Source organism: Mirounga leonina, unplaced genomic scaffold (genome assembly GCF_011800145.1).
Source record: "Mirounga leonina isolate KUSES-001 unplaced genomic scaffold, KU_Mleo_1.0 Mir_170, whole genome shotgun sequence".
Lineage (NCBI taxonomy): Eukaryota > Metazoa > Chordata > Mammalia > Carnivora > Phocidae > Mirounga > Mirounga leonina.
The window spans coordinates 36,264,974-36,281,463 of NW_023270433.1; the positions used below are offsets into that span (position 1 = coordinate 36,264,974).

General features: G+C 56.5%; 1 protein-coding gene across 4 annotated transcripts in view; it reads left to right on the plus strand.

Annotated features, from left to right (window-relative positions):
• CNTFR (ciliary neurotrophic factor receptor) overlaps positions 1–11,642 on the plus strand; it is a 37,535-nt gene extending 25,893 nt beyond the window's left edge. For 3 of the 4 annotated variants that reach the window (XM_035016431.1, XM_035016433.1, XM_035016432.1), the window contains 6 exons: positions 5,137–5,254; positions 5,427–5,593; positions 6,759–6,922; positions 10,190–10,370; positions 10,765–10,930; positions 11,021–11,642. In XM_035016431.1, coding sequence (XP_034872322.1) covers positions 5,137–5,254; positions 5,427–5,593; positions 6,759–6,922; positions 10,190–10,370; positions 10,765–10,930; position 11,021 — 797 coding nt within the window. In that variant the 3' untranslated portion in view covers positions 11,022–11,642. Of the gene's footprint in view, positions 1–5,136; positions 5,255–5,426; positions 5,594–6,758; positions 6,923–10,189; positions 10,371–10,764; positions 10,931–11,020 lie in introns of those variants that run through there. The other variant, XM_035016434.1, reaches the window with a different exon arrangement.
• The last annotated feature ends 4,848 nt before the right edge of the window (positions 11,643–16,490 follow it).

A 16,490-nucleotide genomic window follows, 5' to 3' on the forward strand; every position in this document is an offset into this window, starting at 1 on the left:
TAGGGCCTCACTGCCATCTGCTGTAGATATGCTGGGTTGGGGTCCTCAGGGGACAATGGGAACTGATGGCTGTAGCCAGTGGATCTGAGGGTCTGGGACTCAGGAGAGGCCTGGGCTGAGGATGGGATGAGAAAGGCCATGGAGGGGGTGAGATGGCCAAGGGAGAGAACTCTGGGATGAGAAGAGAAGAGGATCCAAAACTGGGCCCTGAAGACCATCACTTTATAAAGGGTTGATGGAGAGAAGTGAGCCACAAAAAGAGATAAGAAGGAGCCAACAGGAAGGTAGAGGGAAAAGGGAATGTGATTCAGAAGACAGGTTTGGAGAAGTTGCAATGAGGAGCTTATCAGTGTTCTGAGGGTCAGCTGGACAGGCACCCACCAACAGAATATTCTGAAAATAGTTCCATTTCTTTTCTCCTTGAGCGAAAGATTCATGTTTCTCTGGCCTCATCCCATTTGGGGGATGCACCCCACTTTCTGAGGATGGTTTCTTTATTCCCTGGGAGCTGCTGAGAGGAGGAGATGCTTGAGCGACTTGGGAGCAGGCCCTTTCCCTGTTGTCAGGAGATTGGTATGGACAACCATGAGAAATGTTAGACTGAAGGGTTGGTTGCTCATGGTCATCCACAAAACACAGACCCACCAGTGGGGTTAGAGGAGGGGTGAAAATATGTTTTGGTGGGGATATTCCTTTTCACACAAAAAAGGCTTCCTGTGTTTAAACTGAAAAGATGGCAATCATATCCAAGGGTCTTAGGTGCAAGCCAAGGGTGGAATGACCCCCGTCAGCCAGCTTGAGAAATACAGGACCAGCTTACCTGAGTTCTCCCTGGCCCACCACGAGGTTTGTTGACGTGGAACGCTCAACCTAGCCCCATGTCCTTACAGAAAAGTGCCATGGAAGAAGGATGAGACCAATTTGACCCCTGTCTTCTCATTTTGAGTCGTTGAAGTCCTTAGGACAAGGCTGGCCATGATGGCTGGGCCTTGGTGACCCTGGGCCCTATTCCTAATGACTTGATCTTTCAGAGGTCATTGGAGGGAAATTGGGTCTAGAAATGATGTCTGTAGTCTGTACCCACAGGACATGCCCACAGCTGCCCCGTTGTGACCAGACCCCAGACCCTTTATAGTGCTGACCACTCCCCAGACCCTGCCTGTCAGATGAGAACTGGCCATGAATTGGCTATAGCATTAGTAACAGGTACTTATCTCTCGTTGCCTTATTTCCTTCTAAAGAGCTGGTCAGAGGAACAGGGGACATTAATCATGATCGTCTCAGTCACTTTATATTAGTAACAAGAGACTGGGTTTGGCAACACTCAGTATCAAATTATTCTTCTAGCCAGCGCTCAGAGGACAGGACAAAGATATCCCTGATTTGTGAGTCATTCAAGCCAAAAATTATTTAATATTTATCTTAAACATATAAGATTTTCATGTTTCTATTTCCAAGGGAAACTGATCATAAAAATATGCTGTTGAAAGTCCCCTTAACCAGACTGATCCCTGAACTGCTTTCTCCCAGTCCACCTTCCTGCCCTCCGCTCACAAACAGCTCAGAGGAGTCCTGCGCCCAGGATGATGAAAGGACCGCCCACATTAGGAAACAGGATCACCAGGTTACCTTTAGTAGCATCCTTTTGTTTACTAGATGCTGCTGATTCAGTGTCTTTCTGATTTTAAGCTAAAACAAATCAGAGTGATTTACTGATTTTAAATGGACGGTTCCTTGTCCAGTTTTTACATATCTGTATTTGATTGGTCAGGACAGGAACTCTGGAACCCCTGGTTCAGCACTGCTTCCCCCTCAGCTCTGTTTGGCTGAGAAGGAAAGAGCAGCTTGTGGATGAAGATGTCTGGGGGGAAAAAAGACAGGTGGGAGGCAGGAGAGGGGCATCTGGGAAGCCAGAAGTTGGGGTGCCTTGAGAGACATCATGAGATAAGGTTGGGACAGGCCAAGAGCTTTGATGCCAGACAGGAGGAGTATGGGTGGGGCCTGGGCAGGGCTGAAGCTGGAAGGGTCACCCTGCCCCGCCCAACCCGATCTGGCCTGGCCAGGGGTGTGGGCAGCCTGCCCCTCCTTCTCTCTGGGCCGGCGGGCAGGCCTCATGCGTGCTGGGGGCTCCAGCCCAGGCAGGCTGGCGAGGTGAGAGGAAAAACATGCGGTTTGGTGGGCTGGACATGGAAAAACAAGCCAATTAGGAGGAAAACAAACAAACCCTGGGCCAGCGGGGGCACACGCACACATGCACACGCATACATGGTCCCGCATGGGACCTGAGGTCATCCTGCCACAGGCTGCCACAGTCACGTGGGCATCTCAGGAGCCCCCACAAGGGGCAACTTGGGCTGCCTGGGCATCCCGGAATACGTCTGTATGCCCAGAGAATGACTGACACGCACCCACATGAGTTTTTGCTCACATACAGCCTCTAACATGTTCTCACATGGTGTTCGGCTCATATGTGTGGGCGCACTTGGGATTCTGGGCACTTCCCCACACCCACAGTTTGAAAAATACGTTCAGGCTTAAGCTTCATCTCCTGTATGGTGTTTCAGGTGTGTGGTCGTGCCGTCCTGTGCTTCGGACGCGACGGCGGACTTCTACGTGTTCTGAGAGGACCGCCGCCCCTCGGCCATACCCATACAGGCCGTCTTGAAATCAGACAGCCTGCCCAGAGTCACACACAGCCAGTTGCATGGTTACACAACTGCCCAGGGTTGCAGTCACGCACATGAAGCCTCTCAGAGTTCACAGCGACAGCCTCACAATTGCCATGTCTGAAAAAGCGCTTCTTCCCCATCTTGCAGCATGCTCACCACAGGCCTGATCGCACACGGTCCCACAACCTCACACTTGGTCTCTCACAGCACCCCCACCTCCGCCCACCCGGCCCCTCAGCTGGGCTCCAGCTGCAGCAAGTCACTTCTTTTCTTCCTTTCTTTGTTTTTCTTTCCTCCTTCTCCCTCTGAGAAACCTGGTCCCTGTCAGGAAACCCAAGCCCTTCCCTACTCAGGGCCCAAGGCCAGGCAGGAGTAGCCAGATGACAGACAAAGCCCTGCCTGGCCCCCCGGTCCCCCGTGACCTGCCCAGTCAGAGAGAGGAACTGGTTTGAGGGGGAGGCTGGTCTCAGGGGGGAGGATGGTCAGGGGAAATGGAGGGGACTAGTCAGTGGGGAGGCTGGCTGGTGGAGGGGGCCTGTGAGTCCGGTGCCATGGCCCGCTCTGCCCTCCAAAGAGTCCCAGGCAGCAAGGAGCTGACTCTGCAGACTTCAGTACCCACCCCACCCCCAGCACCCTTCTCCTTTGAAGCTGGGGTTAAGGGAGGGGTGGTGGCAGGAGGGGGGAGTGGAGGCTTCTCAGCCGTCGGAATGTCCTTTTCTCCTGGGGTGGCTGCCAACTCTGGCCTGGCCTACAGGCCCCCACAAGGCACTTCCTGTGTCCTTGGCCATCCCCCACCCCACCCCCATGCCTCTGGGTCCCTGGGCAGATAGGGAAGGGATATGAGAGGCACACAGTATGAACATGGAACAGACACAAGGTGGACACAGGGCCAGGAAGGCTCCCCAGGGGAGGCAGACAGCAGTGGATAGAATGCAGGTTGCCCCTTGTGGGGCTCCGCTGGGCTCTGGCTCTCCCCTGCAGGCCTGGGGCACGGAGCCACCTTTGCCCACAGCAGAGCCCCCTCTAGCTGCTACATACACCCAAGCTTCCCAGATGCCTCTCTGACCCTCTCATCTCTCCTGCTGCAAAGCCAGATTGGGCCCTGGGGGTTTGGCCCTGATACACATATACTTCCCACACACTGGACATGTACATGCAATCGGAGTCAGTCACAACCACGTGTACACTGTGGATGAAAGCCCACAGTTCCCCATGTGTCACCATGGCCACTCGACAAGCATAGACATGTACTCCCCCTTTCACAGTCCCTGGCTTATTGAACTGCCCCCCTCCCATTTCCTGTCCACCTGTCAGGCAGGGGGTGGGGTGGAGGGGGGGGACACAGGAGGGAGGTGTCAGTGTCCCTGGAGCCACTGACGGACATTCCTTGCCTGGGTCAGATCACAGAAGCTGCCTCCTTCCAGGAACCTGAGCCGGCTGGCCTCACGCCTTACCCAGTGCCTGAGGGTGGGACAGCTGGGCTAAGTGCTCACAGCAGCAAGAAGTGTGGTTAGATAGCAGAAAGGACTTCCCAAGTGTGTAATGTGGTCATGTAGGTGGTATCCCCATCCTGGGGTTTTGTCCCAGCTCTGGCTTGCTGTGTGACCCCAGGCAGGTCTCTGTCCCTCTCTGGGACTCCGCTTTCTGAATTGCAGGCTGCTGCTAACCAAGTAAAGGGCTTCTTAAAGGGTCTGTGATGGAGGAGCTGGGGGCTAGGGCTTGGGTGACGTATACAGCAAGGGAATAGTAGCTTCCTCTCAACAGGCACATGCACACACATGCAGTCATATGTGAACACACGTTCTGAGCCATGCGCTAGATACTCCTGTATATGTACCTACATTCCATCGTGGGTCATTCGTGTCGCAGAGACACGTGTGACACGTATACCCGTGCATGCAGACACCTACACCCGGATACGCATGTGCACACAGTGCTGTGTTCCTGTGGACCGCCAGGCTCGTCCTCATGTTTCTTAGTCTCTCCTGGGGGAAGCCTGGGATGACTCTTCTCCAGGGAGTGCACCCTGATTATTCCAGCAACCAGAGGACCCAGTCAAGACAGCCCCCGCCCCCCACCCCGCAGCCTCTGTTGCACAGTTTTTCTCTGTGAATGGACACAGCGTGTCAGGAGATGTGGGGCTGGGCCGATTCCCCCAGACATCACCTCCATCCTGTGATTGATGAGCTGAGGCCCGCAGCCCCCTGTTCCCCGCAGTTCCCGCCTCCACTGAGCAGGTGGGGGGGGCTCCCTCTTCATGGAGCCCTTGTTTTTCTTTAATTAAACATCTGGCTCTCTGCGGCCTGGGAAGCCTCAGAGCCTCGCTGACAGCCACCCCTCCCCAACCTCTGGCATAGCTGATGGCTTGAGGGGGGAGAGCTGGGGTCCTGGGGCCCACTGCCCCCACACTAGTGCAGGGGACGAGGGGCTCCAAGAACACCCTGACCGTGCTGTCCTCACCCCCCAGTGCCGCCGCGGGAGCCCGTGCTCAGCTGCCGCTCCAACACGTACCCCAAGGGCTTCTACTGCAGCTGGCATCTGCCCACTCCCACCTACGTCCCCAACACCTTCAACGTGACCGTGCTGTGAGTAGACTTGCCGCGACCCGGTTCCAGCCCGGACCTCTGACCTCCCCTCCAGCCGCCCACCGTGCCCTCGTCCAGACCCTAGCCCAGCCTCGGGCTTGACCTTCTCCCAGCCTCTGCCCCATCTGACCCTTGATGTTGGTAACAGCGCCTGGGCCTCACCCTTCCCCAGGCACGGCTCCAAAATCATGGTCTGTGAGAAGGACCCAGCCCTCAAGAACCGCTGCCACATCCGCTACGCGCACCTGTTCTCCACCATCAAGTACAAAGTCTCGATAAGTGTCAGCAATGCCCTGGGCCACAACGCCACAGCTATCACCTTCGACGAGTTCACCATCGGTGCGTGGGGCGGGGGTGGTCCCTGCAGCGCCCTCCAGTGGGAGTGTGCAGAGGCGTATATGAGCCTTGGCGGGGACAGTCCCGGGTGTGCCTGGGTACGTGGGGCGTGTGTACACGTGTGTACACGTATTCACGGCACGTATATGCCTGTGAACATTTGAGTGAATGTCCTTTACCTGCAGGGGCCAAGAGACCTTTCCAGCAGCTCTTCCCCATCGTCTCTCTGGCTCCCAGAGTATACAGGAGGGGGAGGGGGGCAGGCTGGGCCAGACCCTTGTGCAGCTGCAGCCTCCACCCCCCCCCCCACGCTAATGGCTTCCTTACGGCTTGTGATGAATGAGGTGTCAGAACAGGAGACAGGACTGGGACAGATACCGCCCTCACCCCCACCCCCACCCCAGCCAGACCCTCTGCCCCTGCCCCATCCCAGCCAGACCCCTTGCCTGCTCTTACCCCATCCCAGCCAGAAGCCAGACCCCTTGCCTTCCCCCACCCCATCCCAGCCAGACCCCTTGCCTGCTCTTACCCCATCCCAGCCAGACCCTCTGCTTGCCCTCCATACCATGGCTGAGACCCCCAGACTGTTTCTACATGAGCTGGGCCCTTAGACTCCCATCATGTCCCCAGCCTACCTCCAACCCAGAACTGCCACACCTGTGGACTATTTTTTAACCTTGACCCACAGAGCAGCTTCAAACCCAGACTCTTCCAGGGGAGAGTGTATCTCAGTTTGGAACTGGAAGAGTTGAGGTGAAAAGCCAAGCTTGAGGGGAGTATATGATGCTGGTGCAGGAGGGGGTGATCCCGGGGACAGGGGAGGTAATGCTGGTAATGGTGGAGCCATCATATAGACTTGGTAATTGGGATGCTGGTCATTATGAGCATGGGGTTGGGATGATGGGATGAAATTTAGGATATCGCTATCATGAGCTGGTGACAATGACTGTAGTGACAGTCCTTGGTGGTGACAGGGATGTGAGAGGTGGAAATAACGAGACGGTTGTTAATGGTAGTTGCCAGTATTGACAGCAGAGAAGAGGGGTGGCCACCGTGACAACTAGGACAATGGTTGGTGATACGAGATGGTGGACATGGTAACTGGGGTTGACATAGTGGGGTCGTTCCCAGAGATTAGTGAGGTAATGAAGCTGTGTCTCCTTAACAGTGAAGCCTGACCCTCCAGAAAATGTGGTAGCCCGACCAGTACCCAGCAACCCTCGCCGGCTAGAGGTGACTTGGCAGACCCCCTCGACCTGGCCCGACCCTGAATCCTTTCCTCTCAAGTTCTTTCTGCGCTACCGACCCCTCATCCTGGACCAGTGGCAGCATGTGAGTGCCCTGCCCTGCCCAGATCCCAAGTGCCCGAATCAGAGCCTCGTGGCGTGGGAGGTATCCATATCACCCATATCAGCTGGTTGCTGTTCCAGTGTGAAGCCTGGGGGCAGTCAGAGAGGCTTTCTTTCCTCAGGGAGAGGGGATCAGATGGGCTTGGAAGGATGGATGGGGCTGAGGAAGGTATCCTGATCGGAGGCCCTAAAGGGTTCCCAGTGGCCTCCGTTAGTGTGATGGGAACACATCTGTTTTTGTGGCCCGGGGTAATGGGGAGAAATCCTGGAAGGGAGATGGCAAGCAGGGCAGGTAAGATTTCCCTTTCCTTCACTCTGGCTCTTAGCCCTGATCAGGCATCTCCCTCTTAGACTCTGGCCCAGGCTGCGGGCCTGTGCTGGCCCCAAGGGGCAGGACATCCTGGTCCTCAAGGACTTATAGTCTCAACGGCTCAAGGGGTCAGAATCAGGCAGTGGTGGCACACTTGTTCCAGGGTATGAGTTCAGGCCATGATGAGTGTCAGGGCTCCAAAGTCAGGTGTGGCTTAGGGGTCCGCTCAAGGTTACAGGTTGGAAGGTAGCCTAGTCTGGGAACGAAGCAGTGGATAAGGGCTGGTATGGGGTCAGGGTGTGGTCTGCGATGTTGATCAAGCTACAGTTGCTCTGAGGAGCAGCCAGGCATTTGGGGCTGACTTAATGTTCTCTCTCCTTTGACAGCCCTGGGCCCATAGGGTTGTAGGCACTTTCTGGCCCATGAGGTCTGTGGGCTAGGACTGGGGCTTCGAGGGTGCGCCACAGGCTAGCCCAGACTGGCACCCAGGGGTCAACCCACCTCCTCATGCCCCCCTTCCAGCTAGCCTTTAAAGTGTGTAATGTGATTCCAGGGTGCCTGTCCGGGTTGTAGGCCTGGCCCCCATAAAGGCTGCTCACGTGTTCTCTGACAGAATCCGGAGTCCCTCCTGCCTGGCCAGCTGCCCGCGCCTAATGCATTGCTAATAACCAGGGTCTAGTTTCACAAGCCCCCCTCCCCTGCTAACGAGCTGCAGGCAGCAGCACCGCGTATCACAGCGCACACGCCTCACGGTGGCCCTGGCATACCGCCCGCCACACACACAGGAACATGCACACGTACACGTGGTCCCCAGCAGGAACCGTGCTGCACACATGCATGTGACTAACATGCCAAGACCATGCACTGCAGAACTGAGCCCCACACTGACGTGGGTAGAGCAAAATACGTGGACTCTGTGCTAAGAACATGTATGACCCGTGGCACATGCTTGCCCTGTTCCATATCTCATTGACATTGGAGTTGGCTCAATTTAGGGCTCTTTTGAACTTGAATTTTGCTCTGAATAGAATCTACTCTCCCTAATCCTTTATGGTGGAGAGAAGCAGGTGTATGATCGGGAGGTGGTACAGAGGGGAGAGCAGAGAAAAACATCACTTGGATTTTCAGGGGGAAATGAGAGCTACAGGCCAGGATTGACAAGAATGGGCACCATGAGGTGTGGCAGGGGCTGTCTCAGCATGGACAAGGTGAGGCAAGTACTGGGACCCAGCATGGGTTCCCTGCATCTTCTGCTCTGGCCCTAATTCAGCAGGGAGGCTGGAGGGCGTGTCTGACATGTGCTACGGCCGACTGGATGGAGGACTCTGAGGCTAGGCAGATGCCAGCTACTAGAGAATTCCTGCCAGTTGAGGAGCCATTCTCTTAAGGGTGTGGATTAAGGGATCAGTGACAACCTAGCAAGAAGGGCCTAAGCCTAGATGTGGCTGCCAGGAAAGCACTGGGCTCCTGGGCCACCTTTCTAGAGGTGTATGGTGCCCACCATAAGCCCACCAATGAGGTGGTAATTTGATCTGCTCTCCATAGCTCTCTTCCTCTCTACTCAGCCAGAGGGGGTCTTTGGAGGACAAAAGGGTATAGGGGACCAGAGGAGGAACTAGGCCCCAACTCCAGGGGAGGAGAGTCTGTGGGGTCCACTGATCTTCCAGGGCTGGGAGTAGGACTGAGTGAGCCCAGGTCTGGGCCCTAAATGACTTTCACCCTGACCCTGACCTTTACCATTGTCTCCGCCTCAGGGCCACAGATAGGGGTGGGAGGGGGGGACGTTATTGGAGGGGCTTCCTGCTCTACTTAGACCCGTCTTCACACACATGAATACACATACACATGCGTGCACGTACTCACAGCCTGTCAGGTAGGTAGCTCAGACCCGGTTTTCCCGGAAGGGAGATTGGAACAGGGACCAAAAAAGCCCTGAAGCCAGACGTGGCCCAGAGCAGCCCCCTCCTCCGCCCCTGCCGGCTGCCCCTGTTTACGAGGAGGCTTAATGAGGCAGCGGGTGCCGCTGAGATGAACCAGAGCCCAGCCTGGGCCTGGGAGGGGCGCTGGACAGGCAGGCCAGGCTGAAGGGTGGGGGAGACCAGCAGAATAGGGCTGACCTGGGCGGGGGTGGGGTGGCGATGCCTCCAGGAGGAGATGGAACCGCTGTCCTGCTGTCCTGCCGTCCTGCTGTCCTGCCGCTTGGGAGCTGCCCCCGCCCCCACCCTCTTCTGCCTCAGGCAGGGTGGTAACCACCCTGAGGCCTTCCTGAGTGGGAGACTCAACGGGGGCTAGGCTGGTGGGTGCCCTGGGCATCTGGGAAGCCAGGCTCTGATGATGACAGAGCTGGCTGAAGTGTGTGTGTTGCTTCCCATGTGCCTGAGTCCTCATTATACTCCTGTGAGATAGATCATTAATACCATTTTCCAGATCAGGACAGCAAGGCATTTGGAGGTGAAGGAACTTGGTCAGCCGGCTGAGAGGGGATGGAGCTAAGACCTGGACTGAGGCAGCCTAGCTCCACGTCTGTATTTATAACCTTCCTTCTGAGCACATCACCATCTCCTCTCTTACCCTGTTACTCTTGTCACTCCAGGGAGGGACTGAGATCGGGGCTCAGGCTGGGCACTGTGAGGGAGCTGGGATGACAGCAGAGTGAGACACGGAGCACAGTCCCCCTGCTCCCCTGGGGGTGCTTCCGGTCTCCGGAAGATTTTCTTCCTCCTTCAAGATCCTCTTCCCTCCCTTGGGGTCTCCTCCCCGAGGTGTCTTTACCCTCCTTCAGGAATATTCTCAATATCCTCTCTCCCCCCCCAGGAAGCTCTCTTTTCCTCCGGGGGGGTGGTCTTCACTCTTCTCTCCCCGGCAGTGTTCTCAGTTCCTCTGGGGGTGCTCACTCTCCTGACCCCCGGGCGCCACCCCCATCCCGCGGTCGGGCTGCAGGTGGAGCTGTCAGACGGCACCGCGCACACCATCACGGATGCCTATGCCGGGAAGGAGTACATCATCCAGGTGGCGGCCAAGGACAATGAGATTGGGACGTGGAGTGACTGGAGCGTGGCCGCTCATGCCACACCCTGGACTGAGGAGCCACGACACCTCACCACTGAGGCCCAGGCCCCGGGTGAGCCCCCCCACCCCGTTCTCTCAGTGGGCCTGCGCTGTTACCTGGCTCTATCTTGCGCCTTCCCACCCCTCCCAGGACTCAGAGCCTTAGAGCCTCTGTGGCCGCCACACTCCTGTCTGTCTGTCCTGACCAAGCTGTGCCTTGTCCTTGCTGTCTGGACATTTTTGGTAGGGGCCGTGGGGTGGAGGGGTCATCTGTGAGCCATGGGGAAGCAGTATCTGCCTGATGGGGGAGGCAGGACACGTCTGAGAGAGGAAGCAGGGGCTGTCTGATGGGGGAGGCGGTACTGGTCTAACACAGAGCAGGAACAGTGTGCCTCATGAACCCCCCAGATCTGGGTTGCCTGCAGCCCTGGCCCTGCCCTGAGTGGGATCCCCCCCATGTTCCCCAGAGACCACGACCAGCACCACCAGCTCACTGGCACCTCCACCCACCACGAAGATTTGTGACCCCGGGGAACTGGGCAGCGGCGGAGGACCCTCAGCACCCTTCTTGATCAGTGTCCCCATAACTCTGGCCCTGGCTGCCGCCGCCACTGCCAACAGTCTCCTGATCTGGTAAATCAAGTGAGGCGGGGTGGCAGACGGGAGCCCAAGGGGACCCCCACCCGCCGTCGTCCCTTACAGCCCCCTGCCCTGTTTCCCTAGAGCCCGGCTCCCCGTGAGGACATGCCAGCGCACCTGCAGAGGACCAGGAGGCCGGAGCTGAGCCCGCAGACCCCAGTTTCTATTTTGCACACGGGCGGGAGGACCTTCTGCATTCTCTTCAAACATAATTTGTAGAGACCCCGGCAGGCCCGGGCCTGCCACCCCCTAGCCCTGCCACACCATGCTGGCTCTCCTCCTGCCCTCAGGAGAGGAGGACCCTGCAGCTAACCCACCCACCAAAGACCCCCCACCCCCACCCTGGCCCCTCGGGCTGGACCCTCCAATGCCAGCCACTCCCAGGAGCCCTTGGGGGGGTCTGAGGGGAGCCCCTCACATCCATAATTTCTCCTGCCCCAGCCTCCTGTCTGTCCCAGGGTCTCTGTTGCCACCATCAGATTATAAGCTCCTGATGCTGGGGGGGCCCAGCCATCCCCCTCCCCCCAGCGCCCACACTTTTCACTCCCCCACCTGTCCCCATTTTGTACGGCCCTCCCCTTTCCCTGCTCCCACCCCACAGTATTTAATGCCCTGTCAGTCCCTTCTAGTCTGACTCAATGGTAACTTGCTGTATTTGAATTTTTTATAGATGTATATACAGGGGTGGGAGGGTGGGGGGTTCTCATTAAACGTCACCATTTCATGAGTCCTTGGAACAGACCCACTTTGGGAGGGTATCCTTCTTCCAAGGATCCCTCCCCTTCTAGCCCTGGAAGAGGGAAGAAATTCTAGTTGGAGAGAGACAACTCTCTCCATATAGATGGGGAGACGCAGTATAGCTCTCAGGCAGATGTGTCTGGGGGTGGGGCTGTCTGCTTCTTTGGAGGAGAAGGCTCCCTGGAGGCCAGGGGCAGAGCTGTGGGGAATGAGGGGTCCCAGTGAGGCAGGTCCCACATGGGGACGTCCAGTCAGTCCTGGAGGCTACTGAATCCTGACAGGGGTAGGCCTGTCAAGAGTCATCTCCAGAGCTGCCTTCCAGGAAAGCCTAGGCTTTACCCATAGGGGCAGAGATGCAAGAAGGTGAGGAGGCCAGACTTCATCTTTGGGGTACGGGGGGTTGTCATCCCCGTCATGCAGTTCAGACAGTTCAGGGGCTCTAGGAGGTCAGGCCTGGGGCTTAGCTAGGCTACAAGGCTCAGAGTGCAGAGCGTACTGGGCCTGGGCAGGGCGGGAGGCTGCGTGAAGGAGGCCACTTGCTACATGACTAGGGATTGGGCCTGTGTTGCAGGACTGGAAATGTGAAACAAGATTTACCCCCAGGGTTAAATTACAGTCGAGACTCAGTGTGAGCAGAAGAGCAGGCTTTGGTTTTCCAGAGTACCCAATCTTTGGTCTAGTTCTGTACCCTGCCCACACCCTTCCAGTCCTCAAACTGGGATTCCAAGGCCCCTTTGGTTTCTCCTCAGAGGAGGGGCTTGTGGCTGCCCCACGCCTGCTCAGGTCCAGCCCCCTTGTAGAAGCCCCTGCACCTCCTACCACAGTGGGGGGACACTGCAGCTCCTTAGCTGAGGGTGCCTAGGGCTGGGGCCACGTTGGCAGGTACCTCTGGCCTGGGGGAGGGAGCAAAGGATTAGACCAGAACCCCAACCTGGGGAGCCAGGCTTGGCCTTGCTCTGAGTGGCTGGGATGAGAGAGAGATGAAGTCAGAGGCACAAATACACTGACTTGCGCGAACACTCCCCACAGCAGGTGCCGAGTGCCACACCTACACTAAGCCACTCATCCCGTGATCACACACACACACACACACACACACACACACACCCCAACTCAAACCTTTTCTTCAGACCAGGGTCAGAAAATGGACATTCCTTGCTGGTCTCACCAGGCCTGCCTGGGATTGTGCCCCTGGGAGGAGGGATCCATGTTGCCTCAAGCACTGATGAGTTAGGCCTGGACAGGGCTTGGGGCTGGGTGAGAGCTCAGAGGGAAGGTGGCTGGCTCTCTTCCAGGCCAGGCATTACAGGAGGAGAGGGGGTGTTCCAGGTGGGAGATCTCATGGAAAACAAAAGGCCTGATGTCAGGGTAGAGGGGCCTGTGGCTTTTCAAGCTGAGTAGCCCCAGCTAGGGGAATGCATGACTCCTCATTCCAGGAAGAGGCTCCCAAGATTGGACATACGGAGAAGTGGCTGTGGACCTACCTCTGGACCCTGGACCCCTGATTTGCCTGTTTGTCTGGTTTCTATGAGATGTGGCTTTAGCCTGAACCTGTATTCCAGGTTCAGCAGGGGTGGACAGAGCAGGCGGCACCAACTCTTGCCAAGGACATTGTATTCCTGGGGTGGGTCTGAGCCGCCCCCTTCCCTGTCTTTGTGGTAGTGGGGCTAAAGCTCAGAGGTCTCCAGCCTGTGCTGCTTTCCTGCCTCGAGAGCCTTGGTCAGCCCTGACCCACCCACCGCCCACCCAGGGCTTGGGCATCAGCAATCTGGCCTCCATTAGCAACATGGGAAAGCAATTATGTGGGGTCTGGGGAGGAGAAAGAGGGGAGGGGGCCTGCTGGTGCCTCAGAGGCCAACGGAGAGGCCTGTGGCATCTCCCTGCCCCCAACCTCAAGAGAGAGAGACCCAGCCCTGTCCTAAGTGCCAAGGTGGCTGGAGGGCCGGTGTCCTTGCCTCTGACGGGCCTGGGCCTGGGGGTGGTCGTTCCTCTTTGGGAGTCTTGGCCCTCAACCTCACAGGGGCTGCTCGCTTTGGAGGGTCTTAGAGTGCTGCCTGCTGCTGCCTCCAGGTATTGTCCCTCCGCGTCATTATTTCCCATGGTGGTTCTGGGGAGCTGGGGTAAGTATAGACATCAATTCTTAAAGCTAAATCAGATCCCAGAGAATGAAAACTGCTGAGGGGGGCTGCCAGGGGAGGCTTGGATCCCAGGCCCAATGTGTATGGTGGCTCAGCCTTTCAGCTCACTAGTTCTCTTTGCTCCCCCAAGGGGCACTGGAGATGGGGACCTTCTTATATGCCCCATTCTTATAAGGCTGACTTGTCTCTGCCCCCATCCTCTTCTCACTGAACCCATTTCCATCAGTCTCTGTCCCCTTCCTATCCCTGAACTTGTCTTTGTCCTGGTTCCTATTCTGTGTTTCTCTTATGTCTCTATCCTGTCTCCTTTCCCATGTATGTCTCTAACTCCTGTCTCTGTCTCCATCCCTGTTTGTCTCTCTCTGTCTCCTCCCTGTCTCTCAGTCTTCCCTTTTCTGTCTTCCTCCCTGTCTCTGTGTGTCTACCCCCATCTCAGTCTCTTTGTGTCTCTCTGGCTCTTCATGGATCTCCACCCCATCTCTGTGTCTCTGTTCCTCTTTCCTGACTCTGTCAGCCCTTCGCTCTCTGCCTCCCTCTTTGTGTTCCTGCCCTGGTCCAGACCCCAGCCTGTGGCCACAGTGCCTCTTTGGCCTGAGCTGGGGCCTGTCCTGGCTTCTGCTGCCCCCTCTCGGCCACCTGCCTGCCCTTCATTCCTGCTCCAGGGCAGGCGGCTGATAGCTGACACACCCCACATCTTCCAGCAGCCAGCCAGGAGAGAGGAAGGTGATCTGGAGACAGTAGGCAGGAATCCTGGGGCAGCCTCTGGCCCTGTGACCTCCCCAGAGCCACTGGGTGAGCTCACTAACTCCCTAGACTGGACTCTGGGGAAGTTCATCTTACAGGGAAAGAATGGAGTGCTTGGGGGGCAGAAAAGATTGGGGTATAATCCTCACACCCTTCCCTCTCCTCAGAGGAGGGCAGAGAGGAAGGAGGTCTGAGGAGGGGAGTCTGATGGAGCCAGCATGAGGAGAGGCTGGAGAACTTTTCTGACAGGGGTACTCTAATGGGAAAGGGCTAACCTGAAGGTGAGTGAGCCAGTGTGAAAGGATTAGTCTGAGGGGAGGCTGGTCTGGGACATGCTACTATAGAGATCTCAGTTGGAAGGGCCAGTCTGAGAGGGGGTGATTAATCGAGAGAGCTTCTGAAGGGTCCAGTCTGAGGAAAGAGCACTCTGAAGGCACACAGGTCTGAGAACAGGATCACCAACTACTCCTAGTTTGCCTGGGACTGTCAGTTTTAGCACTAAATATCTCAAGTCCTGGGCAATTCCTCAGTCCCAGGCAAACTGGGACTCTTGGTAACCCTATTTGAGAAGGCCTTGCCTAACAGTGCTGGTCTGATGGGAAAGTCGATCTGTGGGCGAGTGGATCTGAAGGGGCCTGGTTTGACAGTGCCAGTCTGAGGGGAGAGGCTGTTTAAGGCTGGAAGCTTCTTTGGGCAGGAACCAGGCCCGTAAGGGAGTGGATAATAGGGTCCTTCCAGAAGGGCAGTGGCTACGGGAGTGGCCACCAGGGGGCAGAGCAAGCTCTCAGGAGAATCAGAGGCAAAGGCCCCAGAGGGGAGCCAGACAGTGCGGAGCTGTGTGCAAAGTATACCTTCAGTATCATGCATCACTGGGCCATCATCTGCCAGTTTGTGGTGGTGGATACAACCACAGTTACGGTTTCGTGTGACTAGGTGACCAGGGGCACGTCTGTGGTATGTTAGCGTGTAGCTTGTGATGGTGTCTAGTGTGGCATGGCTGAGGCCTTACCTGTGGCTATAGGGAAGAGAGCAAAGGCATCCTTGGACACAAGGACAGGGAGGCAATATAAGTGGGGCAGAGAAGTTTCCTTGGGAGGGGCTGAGATGAGGAGAGGCAGGAACTAGGCTACTTGTACCTACCCTGGGGCTTTCTGTAATATTCCCTGAGAGTCCAAGAGCTAAGTGCTTTGGTCACACACAGGGGCAGCCCCCAGACCAGACTGCATGCCTAGGCCCTGCCTTCCCTACTCTCCAGCCTCTCTCCTCCTGCCCCCTTCAGCTGGCATTCCTCCAGCTAGATACCACCCCTGCCCGCCCCCGCCCCCTCCCCCATTCCCCAATCATTGTTCCTGTCTGCCCTACTTCCATGCCTTGGTTCACACACCGTGCCCTGCCTGGATGCTCTCTTGTCAAGTACTGAGGTCCCTCTGATGCTGCCGCCTTTCCGCTCCTCTACCGTGGGCTGAACACCCACTCTGTACTAAGGCCTAGTCCTATGGGCCCCTATTTCACTCCAGGGATTTGAAAGTGCGAGGGGCTGCTAGGTTCTTGCCCTAAGGAGGGGTCTGAGGGGAGAACTATGGACAAGGCAAGGGTGGGATCTCTGGGTTAGGAGGCAAAGTGAAGCCGCCTCGTAATCACTCTACTCCATCCTACCCCCGACTAACAAAAGGAACAAACGCCCAAACCAAAACAAAAATGCTGCTACAAACTCAAGTCCAACCAAACTCGCAAATTCTTTTTATAAACCTTAAAATGTGGTAGCCGAGGAAAGTAACAGAGGATAATGGTGCCCCATGCCCAAAAGGAGGATTGAGAAAAGATGAGTCAAAATACCCACCATTTTCACTAACATCCTCTAATCTGAGGAACATGAATTGTTGCGTGAGTAGGTAGCCTTAGGAAAGGTCTCGGGAAAAGCCTTTGTAAGTAAA